Below are 25,165 nucleotides of genomic sequence, written 5' to 3'. Positions count from 1 at the left end.
TGCATTGAGAGAAGAGTACAGTTATTTTTGAACCCAATTATAATTTTATAATTATATAATGCGTTATTATAATTAACGATAAATATGATTGAGTCAATTATACCTATAATTGAGTTATTATTATATTTATTTATAATATTATAAATGATTGGGTCCAAAAGTAACTATATTTTTCTCTTAATGTAGCATACTATTATCTCCTATCTATTTATTATAGTATTAATTTATCGCGATTCGCAGTTACGTCTGCTGGTCAAAAACGGGAAAAGAAAAGTTTTCTAGCGAAATATTTATTTATTAAAGGCATATTACATCTTTACGTTCTAGAAAGTAAACACGACGATCTCTTCGTGTGCGCGATACCTCGTCGAAATGGTATTTTCTCGGCTTTCGTCCTGTTCTCTACAGAGTTACCATGGCGAGTCTCGATCTCGATTAAACCCCGCTTAAATACGAACGTCTCCGGCGACCTACGTTTACTTTCACATCTCGACGATTAATTATTACGTATTGCGATTTAATTAATTGCTCTATTTGGCCGAATTTGGCCGAGTACGCCAAGGATATTTGCGAATTCGAGAAAGGAAAGACGTAGGGAAACGAATAGAGAAAAAGAGGAACAAAGAGAAAAGTGGTGGGGGAAAAAACTAAAGAGATAAGAAGCGATAAAAAAATAAATTCAAGAAATTCTTTGATAGGCTTTCTTTCCGTTGGGATTTAAAGAGATAAAGGAAGAAAGATGGATTTTAGGTTTATTCCGCGCAATCTTACACACGATTTCTTTCGCTTTGTTTTATCGAAACAATATCTTTAATTTAATTTAAATTTATTTAATATATATATATTTAACTCTTCGATCTAATCGCTTAATTTTTAATATGAATATAACTTATTAATCGATTAATAATCACTTAATATTAATTTATTAAAGCTCATGACACAAACATTAGGCAAAAAATAGCCAGAAAAAAATAATTAGAAATGGGATTGAAACGTAAAAACCTATTCTTGTCATAAAAAGGACGTTATAAAAATTAATTTTGCAACAAATTGTTGAATATTAATTGACAAAAAAATTAATTATGTTTTAATTTTATAAAATAAAAAATTAAACTTTTTTAACAGAGTTCAGAAAAAAAATTAATTCTTGTAATGCATTTTTAATATTAAAAATGGTTTCTTTTCTGCTTCAATCTTACTTTTAATTATTTTACTTATTTATTTAATAATCTAACTATGGGTGTTTAAAAGATTAAAGATTCTGGTTTTGTAAACAATCTGTGTGTCAATTTGCGTACTAATTATTGTTTTCTCGAGATGAGTTTTGCTTACAAAGTCTTTATTTAATTACGAAGACGTTTATTGATAAGGCAGTATCTCGTTTCGTTCAGAGATCTACTGCAGTTGCAGGATCTCGGCGTAAAACTTGCATCGGCGTACTCGGCCTGAATGTGTCCCTTCGGACACTCGCGTGTAATACTTGAAGTTACCTACCCGAACAGAAGAGTGCCTCCCCCTTCGCACACGCCCGTACAAATTGCTGTTCTCCACTTACCCCAAAGCTCAGATAATTCGAACCCGTAATGTCACTGTATCTTTTTTGTTTAGCAAATGTTGAAGAGAAGGTAGAACGACGTCACAAATGAAAACTATCCGAGTTTTGGTGTAAATTGGAAGCAGCTGGTGCCTGCTCAAACAATGCGAAAGTCCAAAAGATGCCTACGTCTAAATTCAAAAGGCTACAGCGTCAGATAGATTCGAATGGTTTCCGAACGCCGGGAACGCTGGAAGCTTTCCTCGGATGTTCGGGCGACTCCCAGACATCCTAAGGGATGAAAGTCACGATTAAACACGTCGATCGCGTCTTTTAGATATTCGCATTGTCTGAAAGTTCGCTGATCGTTCGACGGGACCCTTCCCGGTCGCAACGAGATTCGGAGCTTCCCTCGGTGGCTTATTCGTGGGCGTCGACTTCGTTGTCGATGCGACTACTACGTATGCCGGTTTTACCTGTCCAGGGATAGATATCCGGACACGCCTGGCAAGTCTTCATATACCTCACGCCACTCTTGTGCCAAAGATTGCAGACTTTCGCGTTGTTACATTTCTTGGGTCGGTCCTAAATTACATTTGTTATAAAATAAAAGGCTGTGCAAAAGTAAACGCAATCAAAGTAGCTTTTAATAATTGTAAATTAAAAACGACGGATTTTAGAAATATTATTAGTTATGAAAAGCAATTTTAAGCTTGAATTATTTTAAAATATTACGTAATTATCAATTATCTGCATATGTTTTAATTACATTCACTGAAAGTTAACGTTTAAACGATTTCGTATTTTAATTTTTTGTTTAAATAAGAAATAGTGTTATTAGAAATTTTTTTTACAATTTGCTTGGAAAAAAGGAAAACGTGTGGTGTTTTAAAAGTTGAAAGACTGCGATTTTTACCGGATAATGGCATCCAAAGGGCTCGAATGTGTGCAAAAGCGCCAAAGGCGTCGGATTCCTAATCCATTGTATGGCCTGCCAATTAGTAATTACCCACACATCGTCCATCGCGACAATGGTATCGAGGAACGATATAAAACCTTCTTTATGATGTGGTTGAGTGAACCAAGCGGCGTGGTAAAACAAACCGAAAGGCGCCCTGCAGTCACAAATTGTAAAAATATTAGCGTCAGTTATTTCTTAAGTGTCTATAATTTTGTTACTTTATTTTTAATTATTTATCATTATTTAACTACAAATATTTCTCACAAATTAATTCTTAAGTTTTCAATTCTGAAATACAAGAAAAAGAACCTTTTTTTTTTTTTTAGTTAAATAATTATTCTGTGTAGCTTTATGGCAGTTTTGTGAAACAAAATTAGAAATTTATGTAAAAGTAACGATTGTAAATAATACGAGCGTCGAACGGAGAAATTTTCTCCGCGAATTAATCTCGATTGTCTAACAATCGCACGCGCGAATCATCTTACTGACCTGTTAGTCGTGTAATGCCTCTCGAAGTTCTTAATGAGCATCTTGTATACGCCGTCCGGAGTCGGTGGGTTACTGCAGGCGTCTCCCATGGAGCATCTACCTCCATTGAGATCTTGCCACATTACCATAGGAACTTCCCACAATCCTGGATAGGATCTCGTGGGACAAGGCGGTATCATGCAGTCGTGGAAGAGCTTGTAATCCAGCGTGTACGGCCAACTGGGCGGCCGGTTCTCATAGATGGGCATGGAAGAGTCGTACGTGAAATTCGTGTCCCAGAGCATTTTGAACATATTGTTCCCTCCGACCTGTGTAGACATCGTTACACACTCGTTAATTGCTACCCTGAACGCTGGCGAAATCATTCGCGATCTTACAAAGGGGTTTTTGTTGAGGTGGATAATTTCAGGGCTGTCGTCGCGTTCTTCTTAGATCAGACTAGAGATCAAGACTGAAATTGAACTGGAATTCAGCAAACTAGAAGAGAAATAACCGATACCTGCTTCAGCGAGCTTCGTTTCGATTTGTAAAAATTGTACTCTAGATATTTGTAAAGTGCGCGCTCCGCGCTTGCAAGCGCGGACGGCGCACGCGCGCCGGTGTGCTGCGCCGCTGCGATCATTCTTCTTCCATTCCCCCGCCGGACGATGGCTAAGCAATATTTAAGTAAGCGCATCTCCTTCTGTTGTACATTTAAACTGTTTTACGGCACTTTAAATGCCTTTTGTTCTTTCGAACTTAACATACACATATAAATTTTGACACTAATTGTATTAATTTTTCTAGGTTGGTTACGGAAAGTGTAAATCATAGACTCGATGAGTACCGCGGCATATCGACCATTTGCAGGTTCGTAATATACATCAGCGTAAATATTCGACATAGTATTCAATATAATATTTGGCGTACAAATCTTTCTGCAGCTCGCTAAACACGCAGAGGTCAGATACCAAACAAATCCGAGCAGTGCTCACTGAGCTAGCTCGTAGCTAGTACGTTCCTCGGGGAATGTTGCTTTTTACGATCAAGGACAGCCAGAGAGGGAGAAGGAGAGTCAACAGGGTCGGCAGAGAGCCTGGAAGCCGAGGATTGAATAAAGTACGTCGCACAGAACGGTGTTAAGTACGTAACTAAAAATGTTAGGTTAATTTGTCATGTATATTCGACGAATAAAATTTTCGGCCACCGCGAACTAGATGCTGCGTATAATAATCTTTATGTGGAGAGTATTTGTAAAGCGAACACTTACTTTTTGTTATTTATAACGCGACAATTTAGCTTTTCATACGCCGTCCGTATATTTTTATCGTATGATGATCAATTAATTTTATGTTACAGATTAATTCGGACCACAGATACGATCGTGTCGAGGCGGGTTCTAGCATCCGAAGGATCTTATCTAAGCAAAACTTATTCTGCTTAGATCGAAATCCGATGGAAAAGTTAACGTGGTCTGGTCGTCGACAAGTGGACAAACGATCGCAGGTCAAATTGTCGACCGTCTTTTTCCGGGAGAAGCATCCGAGTAATTACATGTAAGATTTTGCTACGTAAATTTTATAAACATTAATGCTATGTTCAATAATTAGTTCTCACGACTTTTTATTAACACGAGTTCTGTTTTTGCAGTGAAGAAAGTGTCCTGTGCGCGAAGGCAAGATATCCGATACTCTATTCTGAGAGGAGGAGGAGGCCCAGGAAGGGAAGGGCATCATACACCGGCGGAGCAACCCCGTGGTAAATATAATTTTTTACTTTTAAACAAATTAACAGTTTTGCATTATCGAATTTGTTTTCGTACAAATTTTGGATCTCTCTACAATTTAAATTTTGTATTTGTTTGTTGCAGGATTATTATAGCAGAATAACTCCGCTGCTAAACATCAATCGGTGAGTCAGTCACATATTTTTTTAATATTGCGTTTAGGGAAAAAATGTACTATTTGTGAAAGAGTAATAATTAAAATTCACAACTTAATAAAAATTAAGTAACACTTATTCTCACGGGATAAAATTAAGCGAGAGACAAACGACAATAATAAATTAGATTCAATTTAACGCCGTTTAAAAAAAAAATAAAATAAATTAAGATTTTAATTTCGCATTTTAAAAGCGTACTCTAGTCAGGGACAGAAGTTTTTCAACATTTGCGAGAGTAGCACTTCTGTCGAGCTCAGTCAATTTCAATCTAGTCCGATACGAACTTAACGCAAAAGAAATAAATAATATTTAATTAAAATTAAGAAGAAGAAAAGTAAAAAAAGTAGGAGCGATAAGAGGTAGAAAATTATTACCGATAAGAACGGCGCCCTCATTCCTCGAACATCCTCCAGCTTGACACCTCCGTATGCAGCTAGAATTTCGCGCTGCCCAGCAACCTCTCGCGCCCACTTTCGCGCCGAAAACTGTTCGCCGAAACTGTGCCTGTTAAAAGGATTTATCGTCGTGTCGGTCACTCGGGTTACGAGGAGTCGGCTCTCTCACACGTCGGAAACTCTTTTTTTCTTTCCTTTCATTTATATATATATATACATATATACAGGGTGTCTCAGCCCATGTGTAAAATCCTATACAGATAGGTAGGTCTTAGGGAGATAAATAAAAAAAGTTCTTTAACGTTTTGAAAAATTCTCAATACTTATTAAAAAAAAAATTAATTTGTCTAGCGCAAGAGGACAAGGAAGCTATAGGTGAGTGAGCGCGATAGGCGACGGCGCCAATCGCCTGTCGCGCTCACTCGCCCGCAGCTTCCTTGTCGCTCTTGCGCTAGACAAATTAATTTTTTTCTCAATAACGGTTGAGAATTTTACAAAATGTTACAGAACTTTTTTATTTATCTCCCTAAGACCTACCTATCTGTATAGGATTTTACACATGGGCTGAGACACCCTGTATATCTCAATTACGTAAGCATGACTCGTTTGGCGACTACAAAACGGCGATATCGACAGCTGATGTACGAAAGATGACGATGATTTCGTAAGAGCCAAACGAGCGCATATTATATCACGATATTACGTGCATTACGTGCATTACGTGCTTTTTACGCTTACACGTCTCTTGTAAATTGTATGTAAACGCAGAAAACGATAACGAAACAAAATTAAAGAATTTCCGAACGTGTGGAGCTATCGTTTGAACTATCTAACGTTTAAAGCAAAAGCGATTGGTCCAGCAAGCGGCGAGGCTGAGTTTTTAATTAATGAAAGAGATTGGTATTAACGCCGAAACGTGTAAAAAAGGCGATAATTATTCGACGCTTTTAATGATGACAATTAATTTGCATTGCTTCACGTGATGTTAGTAACGTGATGACGTGATCGTCGAATGAGTAGGATTGCTTAAAACCGAGCAGCGTTTAATCGCACGAAAGCAATTTGACAACACCACTAATTAACGCTGCATATTTTTGCTTATAATTACCGTTATTACCGCCAACATAGATTGCGGATAGTACTCCGAAACTGATATTTAATTACATAATTAATGTACAATCAACGAGTTTGACTCGAGAGATTTCTTTTTTTTTTTTCTTCCCGATTGCTCAACAACTGACACGGAAATATAATTAATTACGGTAAACAAACACGAGCCGTGGAAAGGTGTAAAAAATTGTCCGATCCACGATTCTGATAGACGAAACAAATTGTTGGGGCGGGATTATCAACGCCGCGGGATTGCGTGATTTATCTCCCGGCACGTTTAATTAAATCGAAATAAAAATTTGCGCGCAACCTCTCTTCGCGTATCGCCGTAATGACGACTCCGGTTACTTACGAGACCGTGTGGGAGGCAATCTCGTGGCCCGAGGCATAGAGATTCTGAACCTGGCTGTAGTCGGTCCACTCGTGGGACACGTAGAACGTGGCGGAGATCGGGCAGCCGTTGGGGTTCTTCCGGCCCTTCTCAAACAGATCGGTATACAGGCCCTTATTCAGGTCGTTCACGGAATCGTCGAAAGTCAGGAGGACGATCTGCGGTATCTCCTCCGGTAGGTAGTCACCTGTTTGTTCCAGGATCCCGTTTTCAGGACCGGAATTCGGGGTAAAGGGTAGGGGGGGAGCGAAAGAATTGGGACGCGATTTCGAGATTGTGTTGTAATGGGTGTCGCAGATGTTTTTTTAAGATTTTTTTTTTGTTTTTTTTGTTTTTTTTTTTTACGTGAATGGGATGGTTTTTTTTTTCGATGACACGTGTGAGGATGTGTGATCGGTTAGCGCGTGATAGGAATGAGGAGGCGTGAAAAGAAAGAACACAAGAGGAGTTAGTACACGCGACACATCATTAGTATACGCGACACAGGTGTGTCGTGCCGGTGAAACCGCAACGGTTTTATGACGTGTTACTGTCGAACCCCCGGTCCTCGTTCGAGAGATCGGCGATCTCCCGTTTGACGTAGGTGCGCTTACGGTTTCACCGGCTACGCGCGATAATATGCGTTTTCATCGTCCCCACGGAGGATTCTCTAATTGCTGACGCCACTTTCGAAGGTGCAAGCGTTGTTAAAGTAGCCGGCGGACGTTTGCGAGCGATTTACAACCGATCATCGAGAAGTGCCCGAGGTACTCGAGACAGAAATTTACCGAGCCAAAGCACTCGAAGGTCGGAGAACTCGAAAAGAAAAATCTTTCCTTTCTCCGTAACGGTAATTCGTATATCAAATCAAACTTTAAAGAGCTCGTGAATTCTGGAATTTGAAATTCAAGGAAGTCTGAGAAAAAGGTTTCTCAAGCATTTCTAATACCTAAATTCATTAAAAAATTTAACTTTCTATTAGAGGAACTAATTAGACGAAAAGAAAAAGAAAAAAATTATCTTGTAGCTACGGTGAAAATTTTCTGAATATGATGACAAATTAACCGAAGTAGATAAATAATTAGCAAGCACTGTTATATCTGTTTTTTTTTTTTATTTAATCTGAATAGCAATGGCAGAATTAATTTTTTTATCAGTTCAACGGATCTAATTAATATACGCCGCATTAGAGAATCCTCCACGGTAATGAAACCCTTCCCAGTTCAACAGCCGTTCGAAGCGTTGTCGAAAAGTGCGGTTGAACGGCCGCGACAAGTAGAAATCAGTACATTAATCGCACACGATGATGACGTACGATGCTCCGCTGGTGTTGATTTATTTTTGTTAAATCAGCGCTCTGGCGTGTGATATCACCGGCGTTAATGAGCCTCCGCTCTTGCTTTCGTTTCTACGACTTACGAGACGGTGTGAGACGCCATTTCGTGGCCGTCTGCATAGAGATTTTGCACCTGGCTATAGTCTGTCCATTCGTGCGAGACGTAAAAAGTAGCCGCGATCGGGCAGCCGTTCGGATTCTTGCGGCCGTTTTCGAACAGCTCGCTGTACAAGGGTTTGTTAAGGTCGTTTACGGCGTCGTCGAAAGTTAGCAGAACGATCTGCGGCGTCTGCTCGTGCGGAATACCACCTGTGCGTCATAGTTGTCTCGTTTAGCTAGGGATGCGATCGCCGGGCACGCGTCGTTTTTTAAATCGCAATCAATAAGCGACAATTTTTATATTAATTAAAATAAAAAAAAAAAGCGACCCAGCAAACAGATTATCGTAGCGATATTGTGACAGCGTAGCAAATTTATGTTTGACTATAATTCGGAACCGGTCCTGAATCGCGCACCGATCGTCCGTTCAAATCCGCGCCTTTCCGGTAATGCAAATTGCTTTCGATTTCGAAGGGCGACACGCGCCGCCGCGAGCGTGTCGGCCGTAGATCTGTTTCACTTTCGAGCGTACTATGTAACGGACGGTACGTACATATGTAACATTAGAGAATCGGAGAAAGTCACGGCGAGGCCGTCTAAACCGTTCGTCAAACTTAACATTCGCGGCGCGCGACCGCTTGCGCAATCGGATCTTTCGCCGAACGTTTCGGCCGCGATATCAGATCCCGCTTTATCACGTTCCCGTTTCCCTTTGCTGGACAATCCCATCCGGTTTCGTCGGCGAGGCAATCGAAGATTCGTTCAACGTGTCGTTGTAAATTATTCGACGTATTCCCCCCCCTTTTTTTTTTTATTTTTTAATTAAGAAAAAAATAGGGAGGAAGAAAAAAGTCTTAAATCATCTGCAGCGACACGTCGATCGGAGATCTAAAAATCGACGACCTTCGTCTGTTTTTCGAAAGACGTCGAAACGTCCCCGTTTCCTCATTTTCATTCACCCGACAGACGACCCGGACTTCCGGCACGTGGAATTCGAATCTTTTCCGTTCGCGTATTACTCTGACTCTCGCGGAACCTCCGTTTCCGGTCTACATAATAAGTGAACAGTAATAACCGAACCGATCGTTTTGGGAATCGCGAGCTCGAGTTAATTCGTGCCGTTCGCCGGAAACGCTCCTGCAGTTTCGCAGTCACTTCGGCCGCGACTTTAATCACGTAATTCGGCCTTTACTTCCGGCGATTTTCTGGCAAAGGCTACGCGAGTGGGCGGACCGCGTGGTCTGCCCAGCTGATCATCACCTCGTCGTTAAATTACCTGGGATATCGGGGCCTCCGCAGCTGCAATCCGGAAGTAAGCAGACGTCCCTTCGGCACTTTGCCGCCGGCTTGTCCACCTGGGGCGTGGGGTAGATAGTCGCCGGTCTGACCGGCGGGTACCTGTAGATGTCAACGAACTCCTGCGCTTTCGAGACTATCTCGGTGGACGGCTTCAGGGTGGGTCGGGATCGTCTGAAAGAGATCGATTTAGAAACGAACCTATCCCAAAAAAAAGGCGTTAAAATCGGCTGAGCTCTGCTCCGCGGAAGTTCGGTATATAATGCAAATCGGCATATATTACACGCGCGTTGTTCCGCGTTCGAGAAACCGATTGAAAGTGAGCCGCGTTCGGTAGCACGTTCCATCGTCATGGAAACGCTCGGCGCGGATTTATGAGCGGTGCATTCCTCGGGCAAATCATGCCCCGTTGATGAAAGTGAATTGACAATGAACTTACGGCGGCACCGTGCCTCGGTGGATCTGCTGCGGACGGCCTCGGCTGGAAAAAGAAAGAAGCAGACGGGAGGAAAATTGGAGCGAGATAAGAATCCGAGGGGGGACTTCCGGCTGCCGGCGAAATAAGGAAAACGCTCGTTTACCGCGTCGCGGAGAAAGCGAGGGGCCTACGTTTTGCCGGGCGAAATCGGGTCTCGGCCGACGGAAATCGGCACAGGGACGTGTATTCTCGCGTTTCGCGCCGTGTGCATGCCTGGCACGGTGAAAAGCACGTTCGTTAAGCCACCCGATCGCAATTAATATATAAAAAAAAAATCTATGTTTAAGTTTCCATCCAGGAGGGTAATTCGTATTAAGTACTAATTAACAAGAATTATCCGTCGCGCTTCGCGATGACTCCTCGACCTGTCTCGGATATGTATAACTTACGTCCTCTCGAAGTCCGCGCGATTTAAATTAAAGAAAAAAAAAAAAGATTTAAACAATAAAGGCGAGGCTGTGGGTTTCGTTGAAAATATCACGCGCGAGATAAATTCGGTCTTGAATAGAAATAAATCATTTACGAGTTGGCATCGAAGGCCGTGATAAATTAACGAAGCTTTACCGATCGCCTCGTCCTTCCACGTCGCGGATGTAAATGCAACGAAGTCGGGCATGTTTCACGGCATTTAAAGCCGCGTTTATCGCGGGGGAAAGGTTAATTAGGTGCGTTATACCTTGGCGCGTTGATGGTGTAAGGCCTGCTGCTCGTGCTGGGAGTCTGCGTGCTCGTGGTCAGTGGGATGAAGGTGTCCACGATGACGTTCGGCGTGGTTACGTGGACCACGGGATGGCTAAGCACGTTCGTCCTGCATTTCCGAACGGATTATTAACGAGAACCCTTTGTAGAAATTTAATTCGTACCGACAAATAAATAACTCTTGGCGCATTCAACGTCAAAAATAATTTTTGCTTGCTTTTAATAATCGAAATAAGTAATTTTTTTTATACTAAAAAAAGAAATTTACTTTAGTGCTTTTAATGCTAAAAAAAATTCCGATATCTTTTTTAACAATTGTAATTGTTAATATATATTTGGCGGTATTAATTTGAGAGTTTTTGTAAAAGAAAATGGAGTCGCAACGTCGCGAAATCACGGATTTGTTGTTTCTTGTATACATTCGTATCGCATTCTGGATGAAAACCGGCGGGACGACTCTTGAATCGACTTAATGACATCGCATCGACTATTTTTAAATGGTGATTAGACGCGACAGCCTCGTGAACATCGCGCGCTCGTGTAAACATCGACACTTTTAAATGACAAATCGCGGATGAGAGGTGCATCAATCCATTAGCGAAGACGCGACAGGCACGAGAGAAATAATCTTTTAAAATAACAGAGCTTGAGGGACAACGCGTACATTTTTTTTTTAATTAATTATTCAATAACACGTTGTTTTGCCGAAGAAAAATCAATTGCTACACAAAAGTCAATTATAACAAAAGAATTGCTTAAGTTCGATTCTTTGTGGTTTGAGAAAGCTTCGTTTTAAATTCGTAACAGATAATAAAACGATTTTCTTACCTGTATTGTTGACCGTCAGAAATGCGGTACTTGTTCTTGTTCAGCTGAGCCTGAAATGTAAAAAAGAAACAGGGTAAATACAATTTTTTTTTTTTTTGATTGGGAGAAAAACAATTTCATCAATCTTGTTCGATCGGTTATCGCACGGAGACGTGCGTGAAACGTGTATTCGTACTTGATTCTCGTAGATATCGTAGTCCTGCACATCGTGATTCAGATTGTACTTGTCCGCCTCGTTCACGGCGACCTTCTTAGGCTTCTGATATTGCTTCGTGTTCACCTCGCTAATTTTCACGTTCGGTTGTTGCACTGGCACTGACTGATTGATGGTATATTGATTGTAATCTGTACGAAAATAATGCAAGGTTAATGAAAATCGCACCGTCAATTAAAAAAAAAAAAAAGAATAGTAATAATAAATTTTAATAATATTAATATTAGTTAATTACCTAATTATCGTTATCTTTTATTATTACTAAAGATAACTTTGCGACTGCTGCAAAAATCGCGAATCTGATTGGTATATGCTCAGAATAAGAATGAGAAACTTTACAACAGTTGCAAAAGTAGCACTTCTATCGAGCGCGGCGGCTGTTCGCGAATTTTAATAGTAACTCGGAAGATTGCCTACCGTCGTCTTTGTAAATGGAAACGTCGTCGTCGTAGATCGTGTAGTACGGATAGCTCTGATCGGGATCATTGTAGTAAGCCTTGGACAGCACCGGTGCCACGGTCGAGGCCAGGGTTTTAGAGAGCCTCGACGACTCGGTGGTCGGTACGGGTGTTCTGAAGTGCGAAAAGAAATTAGCGTGGCGAAAGGGATAACGCAACGTAATTCTGCTCTCAGTTGCGTTGCTTTCACGATGAAAATGCGCGGCGTGTCGGGAATATCATTTTACATTACGTAAATTTCAATCAAGAAAGAGAGAGATACCATCGCGAAGACGGCCGATTTCTGCGTTAACGCGTATTGAAGTTTCGCGAGGAGAAATCACGGCCAAACCGAGAGGTCTTACTTAATCTCGAACGAAAACAATTTTTCTTTTCCAAAGACCGTCACGCACGAAATTCATGTATGCATAAAAGTCACAAAGGCAGACGTAAAAAAAAAAAGAAAAAATACGAGGATCGATCACTAAACTTGAGCACTTATATTTCGTAACGTAGGCAAATAAGTCTCGCTGCAATAAATAACAGAAATCATTGTATTGAATGTTAAAGTAGAATTGAAATTTAACCAAATATTTCTATTGTTTCAATTTTAATTTAAAATTAAAATTTTACTGTTTACGCAATTCTCGGTGTGGCGGCTTTTAAGGGTGCGAACGTAAAGGGAATCGTGAGTTTATTTTACCTGTAATGAGATTCGGCTTGGGCACGTGCGCTCACCAGGCTATCCTTCTCCCTCTCCTAGAAACACACGCGACATAATAAATTCAACGGGTCTCCTCCGTAGATGTATCTCTGAATTGGCGTACTCATCGTTAATTGATAAAATTCACGCTCGACGGTTAACGGACGCGTCCGTCGCCTAGTCAATGCAACTTTCTATTTGCGTTTTCACTAAAAAGGAACCGTCAACATCACCGCAATCATTGACGCGGACCGCTGCGGCACTGAATGGCGTTATGACACGTTTGTTATTAATAAAATCGCATACATTTGTCTAATCATCTATAATTACTTCGGTCTACATTCTGGCCGAGTAGAAAACATATTTTTCAACGATCGGATTATTTGTCGACAATTATTTATATTAAAGGGAGAATTTATGCATATTATTAATAAGTTGTTGAATTACGTAGAATGTCGTTTAAGATGTAATTAGGTTGTTTCAAAGTAATTTTCCACGCTCGGTAGTTGGCTGTAATATTATAAAATAAAATTCTTGGGTATCTAAAAATTTTTCAAATCCGCAAACAATCGGTGGTTGAAAAAGAAAAATTTATCGACGCAATTAATATTACTTAAGATACTTAAATTAATGACTCGATTAGTACGGAACCGTGGTATTGTCTTTTCAGCTTCGAGAAGAGAAAAAAAAAAGATTAAATTCAAAGGAAAAAAATCTTGCTAATAAAAATAATTAGATCAACTATTTAAATTATAATTGGGGTCGAAATTAATTGAATTTTTCTCTCGGTCCAGTTTTCTCCGTTCAATATAGTAAGCGTACCCCGACTTACCGATATTATGTTCCGGCGCAGACCGTCGCGATCGCGTTGAACCTGGCCGATTGTCGAGGGTTGTCCCCGGTAGACCCGTTGCTGTCTGTCGTTCTCGACTTCCGAAGCCGGTCCGTACTCGTCCTCGTGGTAGCTCGTCCTCTGCCGCTGTCGCAGCTGCCGTTCAGTGATCTGCGAGACCGGCGGCGACACGGTTGTCACCGCGATCGGCTGCCTTTGAATCGGTCGCTGCTGCTGCTGCTGTTGCTGCTGGTCTCGCAATTGCTGCTGCTGTTGCCGCTGCTGCTGCGCCTGATCTTGCAGCGTCTCGATTTTCGCGGACCTGCGGATTTTGCGAATTATATAATCGTCGTCCTCGACACGATCGCGAGACCGGTAGCTGACTTTTTCCCCGAATGTTCCGACAAATGTCGACTCAACGCGGTATCGTATGTAATGTTAATGCCGGCGGTTGCATGCAAATATGCGGCAAGCGACGAGCCTACATTTCCCACAAGAGTCGCGTAGAAAACAAGACGGGAGAATATGTATAATAAATATACCCGGCCGAGGAAGGAGCGATCGGAATTTCAAGTGGCCGTCTTCGTTTCTATGCAGTTCGTAGACCGAGACGGTTCCTAAAAATTTCCCGGAGTGACGTCGAGCATCGACGATCGTATTTAGTCCGCGAAATTGTCTTTTTAAAGCCCGTGCCGGATTAGAGATTAAGATTGAGATTTAATTGAAATTAGACGAGCCCGAGCGAAGTTAGTTCGCCGAAATCGAGTGCTGGTTTTCTCTTCTCTAACTGACTAGATTAATTCAATCTCGATCTCAGGTCCGACGCAAACTTAAGGGTTTAAATTTGAAAATTGCAAGGTCACGCAGAATTCAAAAAGAGCGAGCTAAAAAAAACCCCGACTTTCCGATTACTCGCGCACAATCCAATTAATGAGTATCCAGCCAGCGCGTTGCCCAACTTCGTATTTACGTAACGACAGACTACCGGCCGCTCGCTGAAAAAGATCCGATCTCCCGTACAAATTCTGTACACGTTTTTTATTTATTCACGTAACAAACGGGACAAATTAATTAATTCCAGCACGTGCGTCTTGAATTTTGCTCGGTCCGTTTTTTTGCTTTCCCCGCAATTTTTTTTTCTTTTTTTCTTTTTCTTTAATCCTCGGACAGCCGCAATAAAAATACCATTTGTCTCATTTCTCTTTCTTTAATTTTCACACGCGTCTCAATAACAGTAGTTAACAATGGCGAAAAAATAACGCCTCCGCGATACTATTCTCCGAAATGCAGCGGGGCCGTTGAAACGAGCTGGCGGTGTTTTTTTTTACCGGCAACAATTAGATTTCAAATTAGAGCGATTTACGTCGGTGGGGGAGTAATAATAATAAGAAACGAAAGCGAGGGTTTACAGGCGGAACGAAGTGGCCTCCAACAATGGAGCGAGGCCTGTTGCTCGACCGTACGTTCTTTTTTTTTCTTTTTTTTTTCTATCTATCGGCGCGTAATATCGCCGATATCTTTCCATCCGCGGGTTGGATCGCGCCGATATTCTTCCTTCTGCTCGAGAGCGAAGTCGCGCGCGGGATGCTGATTTGACACGTTTGCCGTCGTGAAAACGAGATCGTGCGGCTGGTCTATCGAGACTAATGGCGTTGCCTCTCCCTGCGAGCCCCCCCGCCGATCCCGCCGCTGTTTCTCTTTCTTTTCACTCTCACTCTCGCCTTTTTATCCCGCCGCCCGAGCGTGGGTGAAGCCCCGCATACGTGGGCTATTGTTCTGCAATCGCGTCGAAAACCCAATCTCACGTGCGGTATGCGACGCGACGTTTTTGCGCGCGAGGTGCGTTTTGCGAAGGAGCTATCGTTTTCCATGCACCATCGTTGCGTCATGTGAACGAGGAGAAACGATGGTTCATAGATGATTTCGTAGCAAAATGCATTGTTAGAAGTATGGCTTTGTAGGTGAATAAATAAAAAAGCTCGGAAAGTCGGAAGAATTTTCAGGTTTGCCTCTAGAGTAATTTTTTTTAATAATTACCCATGTACGAATTTCATAACGGTTCAGTGCTGGCCTAGTATTGATATCAGAATTGCCAGCAGAGGTTAATATTCTGGGTCAGTATAAGCCAAGATTGAGACAATGTCGTAATAATAATACGAGTCTTACTCTTGGGATAGTAGCAATTAACAAGCCTTGACAGTTAATATTATGCCGCTTCTGGGCCACGTGGACTATTCTGGCAAAAGAGCGACATTCGTACATGGGTAATTTAACAAACTGCGCTGTAAAAATTTTTTTTTTAATTATTTAAACGAGATGCAGAAGTATATATATATAATTGCAACTCACCTATCGAGTAAGGGATCATCCTCGACCTCTTTGTTGGACGAATCTCCTTCCGGGCAGCCTACGTTTCGCGGCCAGTCGCACGTCTGCAGGTCGTGGCTGAAAAAAAAAAGGAAAAATGAGGCAAACACGTCAAGTTTCTCAGCATCGAATCGTTAACGTTCATTAGACACTCGCTAACGCAGACCCGTCCGCGAACACGCGAGTTTCTCGCGCCTGTTGTGTCATTAAAATTACATTTGCACGACGTATCGCTTCCCATTTCGTTTATTTTGCATTACGCGCCTTTATATACGGCGCGACGGTGCATTTTTCCCTCGGTTACGCGAAAATTATCCCGCGCGGCTCTCTTCCGCCACTTACGCGTCATGGCAATTAAGGCCTTTGCCTCGCCGTGAGTAAACGCGCGTGCGACATACATACGGCGTAAAGTGCAGGGCTTTTATTTTCGAATCAACGAGAATAATCCAGCGATATAAATGATATTTTAATAGCACTGTGACACCTGAGAGTCGTCCACTTGAGCCGATCATCCGATTATCTTAAGCCTTTCTACATGCAATCAACCGGCAACATATATTAAAATAAATAGCATCGTCCGAACGTTTTTATAGATATTCTTAAGAAAAGTTAATACCGTCAAAGTATTATTGAAAATTATAATTATATTAAGTATATTATAAATACATAAAAAAAAAAATTTATTTTGTCGAAGGCACTGAAAATAATTAATTTCAAGTATTAAAATACTGTACGACAGGGATTTTAATACTCCAAATAAATTATTTATAATTCGGTTACAGTGTTAATTAAAAAAAAATTTCTCTAAAAATTGTTTATAAAGTATAACGTTTCCCGATAACTCCGGGCAGACCTGTCTGTCATCAAGAGCCACGTTTGGTCCGCTGCTCTTAAAACCGCCTCTATCTCTCCCGTACTTGGGTGTCGCGTTGCCATTAAACACCTTGGGCCGTGTCAACCGGCTGCAACGTGGCGAACATGTTCACGTTCGCTCGTATCCAGCGAGGTGTGGCCAATCCATTTTTTTTTTTTTTTCCTTTCTTCCAGGGTTACGCGTTCGACCCCCTTTTACCGCGCGAGTCCAGGTTGTCGATTGAAAGTAATTCGTCGCGTAAGCCGAGCGCCAAACGAGGCTGTCGAGTTCGTTTCGCGAGACAAAGAGCCGCCGACGAGACATTCGAATTCTTGTCAAGACGGACGATCGCGTCGCGTTTGAATCGTTCCGAATTTTTGGAGGAATACGTTTTCTTTCCGAGGTAATCGCTTTCGGTAATCGAGTACGAGTCGTCTTTCGATCCGCGGGAAAGCGCGACTCTGTTCGCGCGCCGACGCGAAATCTCTCACGAATCTCGTAATGCAACGGTGGGAGCGCGCGCATCCGGCCTTTTTCCACGTGAAAAACACTTCTAGGTGCCTCCAACCGAAATTTATCGTTAATTCTCCCGTTCGTTGAAATATTACCTGGTAGACGTACAATTTGTAGCACCGTAAATTATACAATTATAAATCTCGTCCCTGTCGTTTAGATTTCTCTTATAAAAATTTCCAAATTAATAATCCTATCAAGCGACCACTCAAAATCATTTATTTCGAATACTAAAACACTGAACGAGAATACTTTTAATGCTCAAGATCAATTACTTTCAGTATATTTATTAAACAATATTAATTTAGAAATTTCTACCAAAATTAATTAAGCCCCAAAATATGCGATATCACGGCGCGCTAATTTATTCATCTTCTTCAAATCTTAATTTTTTTCATTCAATGTTTGCCGTAGCTACATCTTTTTTTTTTTTTTTTTTTAACCACGATCGCACGCGTCTACGCTTCATTCGGCACGTTCATTATTTATTACCGCTGGCCCAATTTCACCTGGCTGCCAATCCATATTAGCCGATCGGTCGTCAGAAGCGCGGCGCGGAATCGCTTCCACGGTATTCTTCTTTCCCCACCTCGGTCTCTTCTCGCTCCGCGACGGTGATCGCGAACGCGGTCGTCGACCCCGAGCGCGGCAGAAACTCCGGTAACGAGCAGAAGAATTCTTCACGTCAACCATCTCCCATTATCTCGCGCGTAATCTTAGACGCTCGCGAGCGCGCTTACGCGCGGTGGATTTTTCAAGCGTCTCGATAGCTACCGAACGTTAAACGCTAAATCGCTGGCGGCGAGATACCGAGGGCCGACGTTTCTTGTCGAGTCGCAGATTTTCCACGAGATTTCCCTTCGCAAATCGGAGCGGAACAAAGGTGAGACGCGTTCGATTTCTCCTCGCTGAATATTCATTTTGAAAGACGGTTCTTACAGCGATGAGATATCGACACCGCTTTTCCGGATCTCGGCTCTTTTTCGCTTTCGCCGCTTTGCTCGACGTCTTAAGCATTGCACTTTATTAGATTGTTATGTCGTTATGCGTTACGTTACGTCTTGCGCTTCTCGCGCGTACCTGTACATGAGGCCTCCTGTGCAGGACTCCAGCAGAGCGCCGCCGAAAACGCACACATAGTACTGCGTGCAGTCACGCGGATGAGGATAATATCCGAATTCCTCGGGGCACTCGAACTCTAGGACTGCCTCGTTTCTGCTGGCTCTTGCGCTTCTCGGAGTATTCCGCTGACATCCTGTAGCAAAAAAAGAATTTTTTGTCATCAATTCATTCCGCCGGCGTGCGAAATTAACTTAATTAATTTACCCATAAATCGTAGAACTTCCTAAATTAATATCGCGATTAAATTTTCAGTGTTATAAATATTCGAAATAATTGTAAGTTTTTATATTTATTTTGTGGCGTTAATTTAAGGGGATTTATTTTAAAAGGAAAAGCTAGTCAGGGTTTTTCTTTTTTTTTTTTCCCTCCCCGAGACGCAACTGAGCTATCGTCAAATCTAAAATTCGCGTTTTAATTCCCCCGCGGGCATCCATCCGATTACGATACAATACATATCCGAATCGGACATGCGTCTGATCCTATCGGATAGCTCATATGGCCTCTTGCACAGGCCTATCCGATCCTAGATCTCCGCGGAATTGCGAAATAAAACTTTTATGCAGCCCGCGTTGCGAAATGGTGGAACAAAGAAAGTTATAGCGCGGATTAATGGGCATTGTGCGGATATATAAAACGTTTTGTTATAAGACCTGGTAAAGATCATTATTGCATCTCTAGATCGGATTATCCGCGCGAGATAAACTCACATTAATTTCGCGGGATAGTTAGAGCACATAATGACTCGCGAAACTGATCATAAACGTGCCACATTGTAATTATCCGTCATTAATTAATTTAAAAAAGAAGAAGAAGACTAAAATTAATGTAAAACAAGTCGTCTTCGGTGGAGTAATAATATTAATAGTTTAATTAAACACCCCGGCGAATGCACGGTGCGTAATTTAATTAGAGTCGAAAGTAAATTAATACAGAAAATGTATCTGCATCTCGATCTAGATTTATTTTTAATTAACTGTTAGATTTATTTTCTCGCGGCTCTATCTCATTCATTATTGTCGATATAAAATAATAGGCAGCTGAAGTAAGTTTTTTAATATCGCACGTGATACGTAATCAAAGATTTACGATCGTGCCGCAGATACCGTCGTTTATAAATTTCCAAATAAATTAACTTCACAAAACATTAATATACAAATTTATCGATCTCGTGAGTAACTATGCAAGATATCGTTGATAAAATTTTCTCTCTCCCAATTTCATATAAAATAAGACATCGATGAAGTATAAATAGTTCATTTAACGTCGTCGTAACATTGGAAATAATTGTTGGAGTCTAAACTCCTTTGTAACGCGAAAGATTACCCAAGGGTGAAATATGCAACGAGAGTCGGACGTAATCGAGCGCGTTCGTCAACACTCGGCGCTAGGGGATGTTGGGGCGTCGTATGTAGCTCGCGTGGGTGCTCGTCACACGTGCAGAGGTCAAAGTCACGCGGCACGTAGTCTACGCAGGAAGCAGAGCTCTTACCACGTGTCCCCAAAAAGTGGCTACGTTTGCGTAATTAAAGGTATCCGTTGACGCGAATTAGCTTCCGCAGTCGCACATTTTTATGCGTGAAACGTTCGCGAGGTGAACACTTCGCGTGGCCACGTGCAATTGCCCACAGCGTCGTAGTTGTTAATTCGACACGTGCTCGTACAGTCTTCTACTTCGTCGCTTACTTACAGTTTGTATTATAGGTAAGTTCTCGGTCATGTCGGTCGTGTTACTTCGCGAGAATTGTTAGTAAAATCGGGCGGAGGCTTTTTTTGCGTGAATTTAATGAACGCGAGTGCTGCCTAAGGACGCGCGATATATTTTAATTAATAGTCTGTTCTCGTGATTACAGTTTATCCGGTCGTGGTCTTTGCGAATGGCTAACTGCATGTGCAATGTGGAAGGATGGAGTCATCCTTGGCTGGACATCTTCGATCTGAGAGGAGGAGCAGGTCTAGGGAGGCATCAGGCATCGGTGGAGCAACCCCAAGGTAATCAATCAGTTTTTATTTTAATAAAATTAAGATTCGTTTAATATTTATCGAAACCTTTTATCGTTTTCGTAACAATCAGATATCATATTTTATTAATATGATCTAAATAATTGATAACTTTGATAGTATTATTTTAATATCTACAATTTAAATTTTATTTATTTGTTACAGGATCGTTGCTCCACTGCAGTGGTAGGTCGCATGTGTTTTATTTTACTAACACGTTATACGTAAAAAAATATACGGTACCCTTTTCCTCCCCCTCGCGAAAAAATATCGGTAATAATAATATTCTAACTTAAAACGTTAAATACATTACGTGCAATATAAATATAAAATATAAAATTATATAATGAAACAATATGAAACAAAATAGCTTCGCGTATCGTAGAAAAATTAACACCAATTGTTGTAGTTTGTTGTATAATATTTAATTCTGTATCATTCCTGTATGCTGTACTTCAAGGATGTTATCTAAGCAAAACTTTTGTTCTGCTTAGATAAAAATCCGATGGAAAATTTCATGTATCGTCCGTTGCCGATTAATCGAATGAACGAACCACGGTCGGGGTTTGTCGCGAACACCGAGCAAAGTAATCGGGCGTTCGAAATTGATTATTTAAATCTTTTAAACGAGAATGTCGCCATTACGAACATTGCCGTGCGAATAATTAGAGTCACAATTAACGCGCGCGTTCGCGAGTGCCGCGAGTGTCTTGTGCGCGGAAGAGAGATCCGGCCCAGATGACTGAGAGGAGGACCAGTCCCGGGATATGGGCATCATGCTTTGGCGGAGCAACGTTTCGGTAAGAATCATTTTATTCTTTTTTTTAATTTTCAAAAGCTTAAAATTTTGCGTTTTTGAGATAGCCTTTAATATCAAAATAATAGCTCAGTAATTAATAAAGAAAAAGATATTTGAAATTCTAGAAAAATTTAACGTTTGAGAAATTTAGATAATAGTTAAAATTTTTTTTTTTTTTTTTTTAATCGTTTAATTGAAAAATTGATTAAAGGCGCGTATATTTTATCTTTGTTTTTATACGATAAATATCTATATTAATCTCTCTACAATTTAATTTTACGTTTGTTTTTTACAGTATCATCAATACTGTTGCCGTAACTCCGCTGCTGCGCATCGACCGGTGAGTCGCATGTTATTTTTTACAATGCGTTTTAGGAAAAATATATCACTTACTCTCGTGGCACGAAAGTATGCCCCGAGCGAGAGAACCAGACGCTTAATCTCGTGGCACAAAAAGTATGCCCCGAGCCAATTTGCATCGGCGGCAAAGCGCGTCATCAACAATTAATTCGATTCAATTTGACATTTTTTTTTTTATATAAATATATATAATTAAAATTCTAAATTAAAATAAATACACACGTCAAGTAAAATAAATAAACCTTAGCTAATTTCGACTAAGTACGTAATATATGCGACACAAATTAAATAATTTATCGCGGTCTCACGCCTGGAACGCTTCGCGTTCCAACTCGAGGCTTCATCCCCGAGAATTTAAGTCCACGCTGCTCGCGAGAAAGAAAGATAGAGGAGCTAATAATTTCACCTGGGTGCCCCGATAAATAGCGGGTCCATTAATTACGCGAACAAAGCGCATGTCGACGTTGCCGTGAATTATGCTCACAATCTATTTATTCGGATGCGGGGGCAAGTCGAGCCGCGGTGTGTCGTAAACATTTACGGTTTCGTACGAGCGTAACGTGATTGCCCACCGTATATCATCTCGCGCCGCTTGTCGTTGCTTTCATGTTGAAACGCGAGCGCGATAAATGCGCCGGCCGGGTTGTGCAATGGAAAAGTAGCCGGATTTTTGGTCGACCTTGCCGCTCACGTGTCGACTACCCACGTCGAGTTAAGTCCGAGCCTGCTGGACCGCTCCAAGTTCGAGATACGTGGCCTGAGAAACGATCTCGTACCCGCGGCGAGAAAAATCTATCTTTTTCTCTTCTTAGTTATTATTTCCGGATTCTGTCGTGATTTAGGGATATTTTCAGTCGATTAAATCGAGACTGAAGTTAATCTCTGCTGGTTGAAATAGCATGTTCTTAACGACGCGAGCTGACCACAGCCGTGTTTTGCCACTGCGTTCGCTGTGGACGTTGAGAGAAAAAAAAAATGCCGGACTGAAGCTCCTTCGCGTTGACTTGTCGTCGTCGAGTAGAAAGCGCTCGGTATCGCGGAACGTGCGGGACATAGAAAACTTCTTGTCCGCGAAGAAGACAACTCGCGGAACATTAATTTTCCCGACCGTCGACGTGGCACGCAGACACGTGAGAGACACGCGAGAGGAAAAACGTGCTCCGCGCGCGGATATGCATACGTGGATCTCGCGTTTCAATCCTGAGTTTCGTTAGGGTTTAGCATTCTCGCAAGAGGAAGCGTTCGAGGGTCTTTCACGACGAGGTTTTCCCCTTTGATTACAGAGGCCGGGCTGATTAATAAGCGCCCCCGGAATCCGAGATAATTGCGGCTACGCGAGAGAGCGCGGCCGAAGAACCGGGCGTATCGGTGTTAGGTCGGAAACGCGTTCGCGTATTCCGTTGCTACAATCATCGGCGGAAAATGAGGCGGAAAGAGGAAAGAAAAAAATGAAAAGGGAAAAGGGGCCGACTGGGGGACCGGAAGCCGGCGCGGTCGTGAAAGCGAGGTGAAATAAGCGCTCGAAGATGCGCGTCCGCGACTTTTTCAATGTCTCTCGATGGGACGCGAGCCTGGATTTTTTTTTTCGTTACACGTGAGCAAAATAACAGCGTTATTATAATTTTCCCGACGGATTTTCGCTTTCGAGAAGCCGGGTCGCGACGCGTCTTAATATTCCTTAACGTTCACGAAATAGAAAATAAAATAAGGTACATCAGTAAAAGAAAAATGAAATACTCATTTGCAATTTAAAAAGTAAACACCCGAAATTAAGTCGGGGTGCTATTTAAGAATTAAAATTAAACGACTGAAGCGAAGAAAAAAAAAAAGGTTTAGGAGATCTCGCCGCCTCGACTAGGAAGGAGAGATCGGCATTGCAGGATTGATTTCCAGAGAATGCGGTTAATTAAGTGCCCGCGCGCGGTCGCGCGGAATGAGCAAGGAAATTAATTACCCTTTCCCTCTTCTCTCTCCCTCCCCCCGCCCTGTTAATTCGCGACGGCGTGATGGCGCGATGGAGTTTTACCCGGCGAGCTAATGTACTCGCGAGTTTTACGAGACTAAAAACACGCGACAGCTATTCGCTCAGCTCCCCGTGCAATTTAGTTTCTTCTCGCAGGAAAGTGTGGTACGTTTTACTGAATTCCCTCATACGTAATCCCCCCCTCGGTACGGGCGCATTGCGGATACGCGAAGGACGTTCATTATTCAGACCCGCAGGTGGAAGTTGCGCCCGAACGAAATTGCACGGCAAGAAGAGGTATAGGTTGCAATTTGTACGCGACGCGGCTGCAATCGCGCGTTCACCGGTAGGGGGAGGGTAAAGGCAACGTCGTCTTCCTGGCGACATTGAAGCCATCGGCCGGAGAGCGATTCGGTCGCGAAGGTCGCCGGGAAACGCCGGAACGAGGGAAAGAGAGCCGGCCGGGGATACGAACGTCCTCGACCTGGAAGGACGCGCGCGGCGATTGACGTCAGAGGAATTAATTTCAACGCGGAGGTATCCCGATCCCGTTTCTCTTTTTCTCTCTCTCTTTCTCTCTCGGTCTGCCGCGGTCGGCCTCGAGCTCTCCCGCAACCCGCGGCCCTGAGTGCGACGACGAAGGTCGCCGTCCTTGCCCGCGGGGCGGTCCGAAATTTTACTTTCAGCCGCCGTTCCAGCTCCCGTCCGATCCGACCTCTTTGGGTGGGTCCAATTAGAGCGACTTCGCTTTTCGAGGAATTTAAAAAGAGAGTTCATGAATATTTAATATAAGACGGTTCTTCGTTGCTTTTCGACAGCTTTTCGTAACCAGCCTTCGGCGCCGAGTTTCCCAATCATTTTGACGCTTTAGGTATTTATTGACGTGAAATACTTTCGTAATTCGTGTAATAATTAATTAAAAATCGATTGACTTTTAACGACGTATAATTGTTTAGGATTGCGAGTTGAATCCGCGGTTATAAATTCTTACACGGTGAGTTTGTTCTGGCGCGCGCGTATTTTTTTTTTTTTTTCCTTATTTTTTATCTATCTCGTGTACGCATCTCGGTCTTACATAAGAGATTCACATGCATAGTGACGCAATTTTCCATCGCTGACATTTGACGGTGGAAGTGGAATCGCCTGCGAAATGTAATGCAATCGGGTATCCACGGCCGGCGACATTCTAGTGCGTCATACGGTACGTCGTATCGTCCGCAAATGATACGTTCTAGGAGCACGGCGACTTGGAGAACGCGACGTTAGCGCGGGAACGTTGCACCCGACACACAGGGCACCTAAATGTCAAAGCAGAACGTCTCACAGACGCGCGTCGACCTAGAAATTCTCGAACGATGCGTCGCGATTGCCAAAAGTGACGCGGAACGCGTGACGGCCCGAGAGTTCGTATCGAACTGGAGATTTGGGTCGAGATTGAGACTTTAATTAATTAAAAGATAGAAAACCGGCGTCTAATTTGAGAAACTTT

The 25,165-nt window shown here is 42.2% G+C and overlaps 2 protein-coding genes and 1 long non-coding RNA gene across 4 annotated transcripts in view; 2 read left to right on the top strand and 1 right to left on the bottom strand.

Moving 5' to 3' along the window:
- LOC139110970 (adenylate cyclase type 10-like) overlaps nt 1-4,004 on the top strand; it is a 5,980-nt gene extending 1,976 nt beyond the window's left edge. The window contains exon 6 of the mRNA XM_070670973.1: nt 3,771-4,004. The gene's annotated coding sequence lies outside the window, so the exon portion shown is untranslated. The remainder of the gene's footprint in view (nt 1-3,770) is intronic.
- Cda5 (Chitin deacetylase-like 5) overlaps nt 275-25,165 on the bottom strand; it is a 59,153-nt gene continuing 34,262 nt past the window's right edge. Inside the window, exons 2-16 of the mRNA XM_070670977.1 lie at nt 18,515-18,689; nt 16,051-16,146; nt 13,702-14,023; nt 12,870-12,925; nt 12,147-12,301; nt 11,691-11,860; nt 11,516-11,565; nt 10,665-10,796; nt 9,950-9,991; nt 9,491-9,684; nt 6,762-6,987; nt 5,279-5,408; nt 2,985-3,292; nt 2,451-2,649; nt 275-2,119 (exon numbers count right to left, since the gene is read on the bottom strand). Of these exons, the coding sequence (XP_070527078.1) occupies nt 1,955-2,119; nt 2,451-2,649; nt 2,985-3,292; nt 5,279-5,408; nt 6,762-6,987; nt 9,491-9,684; nt 9,950-9,991; nt 10,665-10,796; nt 11,516-11,565; nt 11,691-11,860; nt 12,147-12,301; nt 12,870-12,925; nt 13,702-14,023; nt 16,051-16,146; nt 18,515-18,689 (2,420 nt within the window). The 3' untranslated portion in view covers nt 275-1,954. The remainder of the gene's footprint in view (nt 2,120-2,450; nt 2,650-2,984; nt 3,293-5,278; nt 5,409-6,761; nt 6,988-9,490; nt 9,685-9,949; nt 9,992-10,664; nt 10,797-11,515; nt 11,566-11,690; nt 11,861-12,146; nt 12,302-12,869; nt 12,926-13,701; nt 14,024-16,050; nt 16,147-18,514; nt 18,690-25,165) is intronic.
- Nucleotides 4,002-25,165, top strand: LOC139110975 (uncharacterized). 2 transcript variants are annotated; one of them, XR_011547128.1, is made up of 7 exons: nt 4,002-4,082; nt 4,323-4,519; nt 4,614-4,721; nt 4,834-4,874; nt 20,407-20,545; nt 20,720-21,354; nt 21,649-25,165. It is a non-coding gene; the product is annotated as an uncharacterized lncRNA (long non-coding RNA). The 2 variants fall into 2 exon arrangements; XR_011547127.1 differs by having other exon boundaries at nt 4,028-4,106.

This window comes from Cardiocondyla obscurior, linkage group LG22 (assembly GCF_019399895.1).
Source record: "Cardiocondyla obscurior isolate alpha-2009 linkage group LG22, Cobs3.1, whole genome shotgun sequence".
Lineage (NCBI taxonomy): Eukaryota > Metazoa > Arthropoda > Insecta > Hymenoptera > Formicidae > Cardiocondyla > Cardiocondyla obscurior.
Note: the sequence above shows the minus strand (reverse complement) of the source record. Positions and strands in the feature narration are given on the sequence as shown.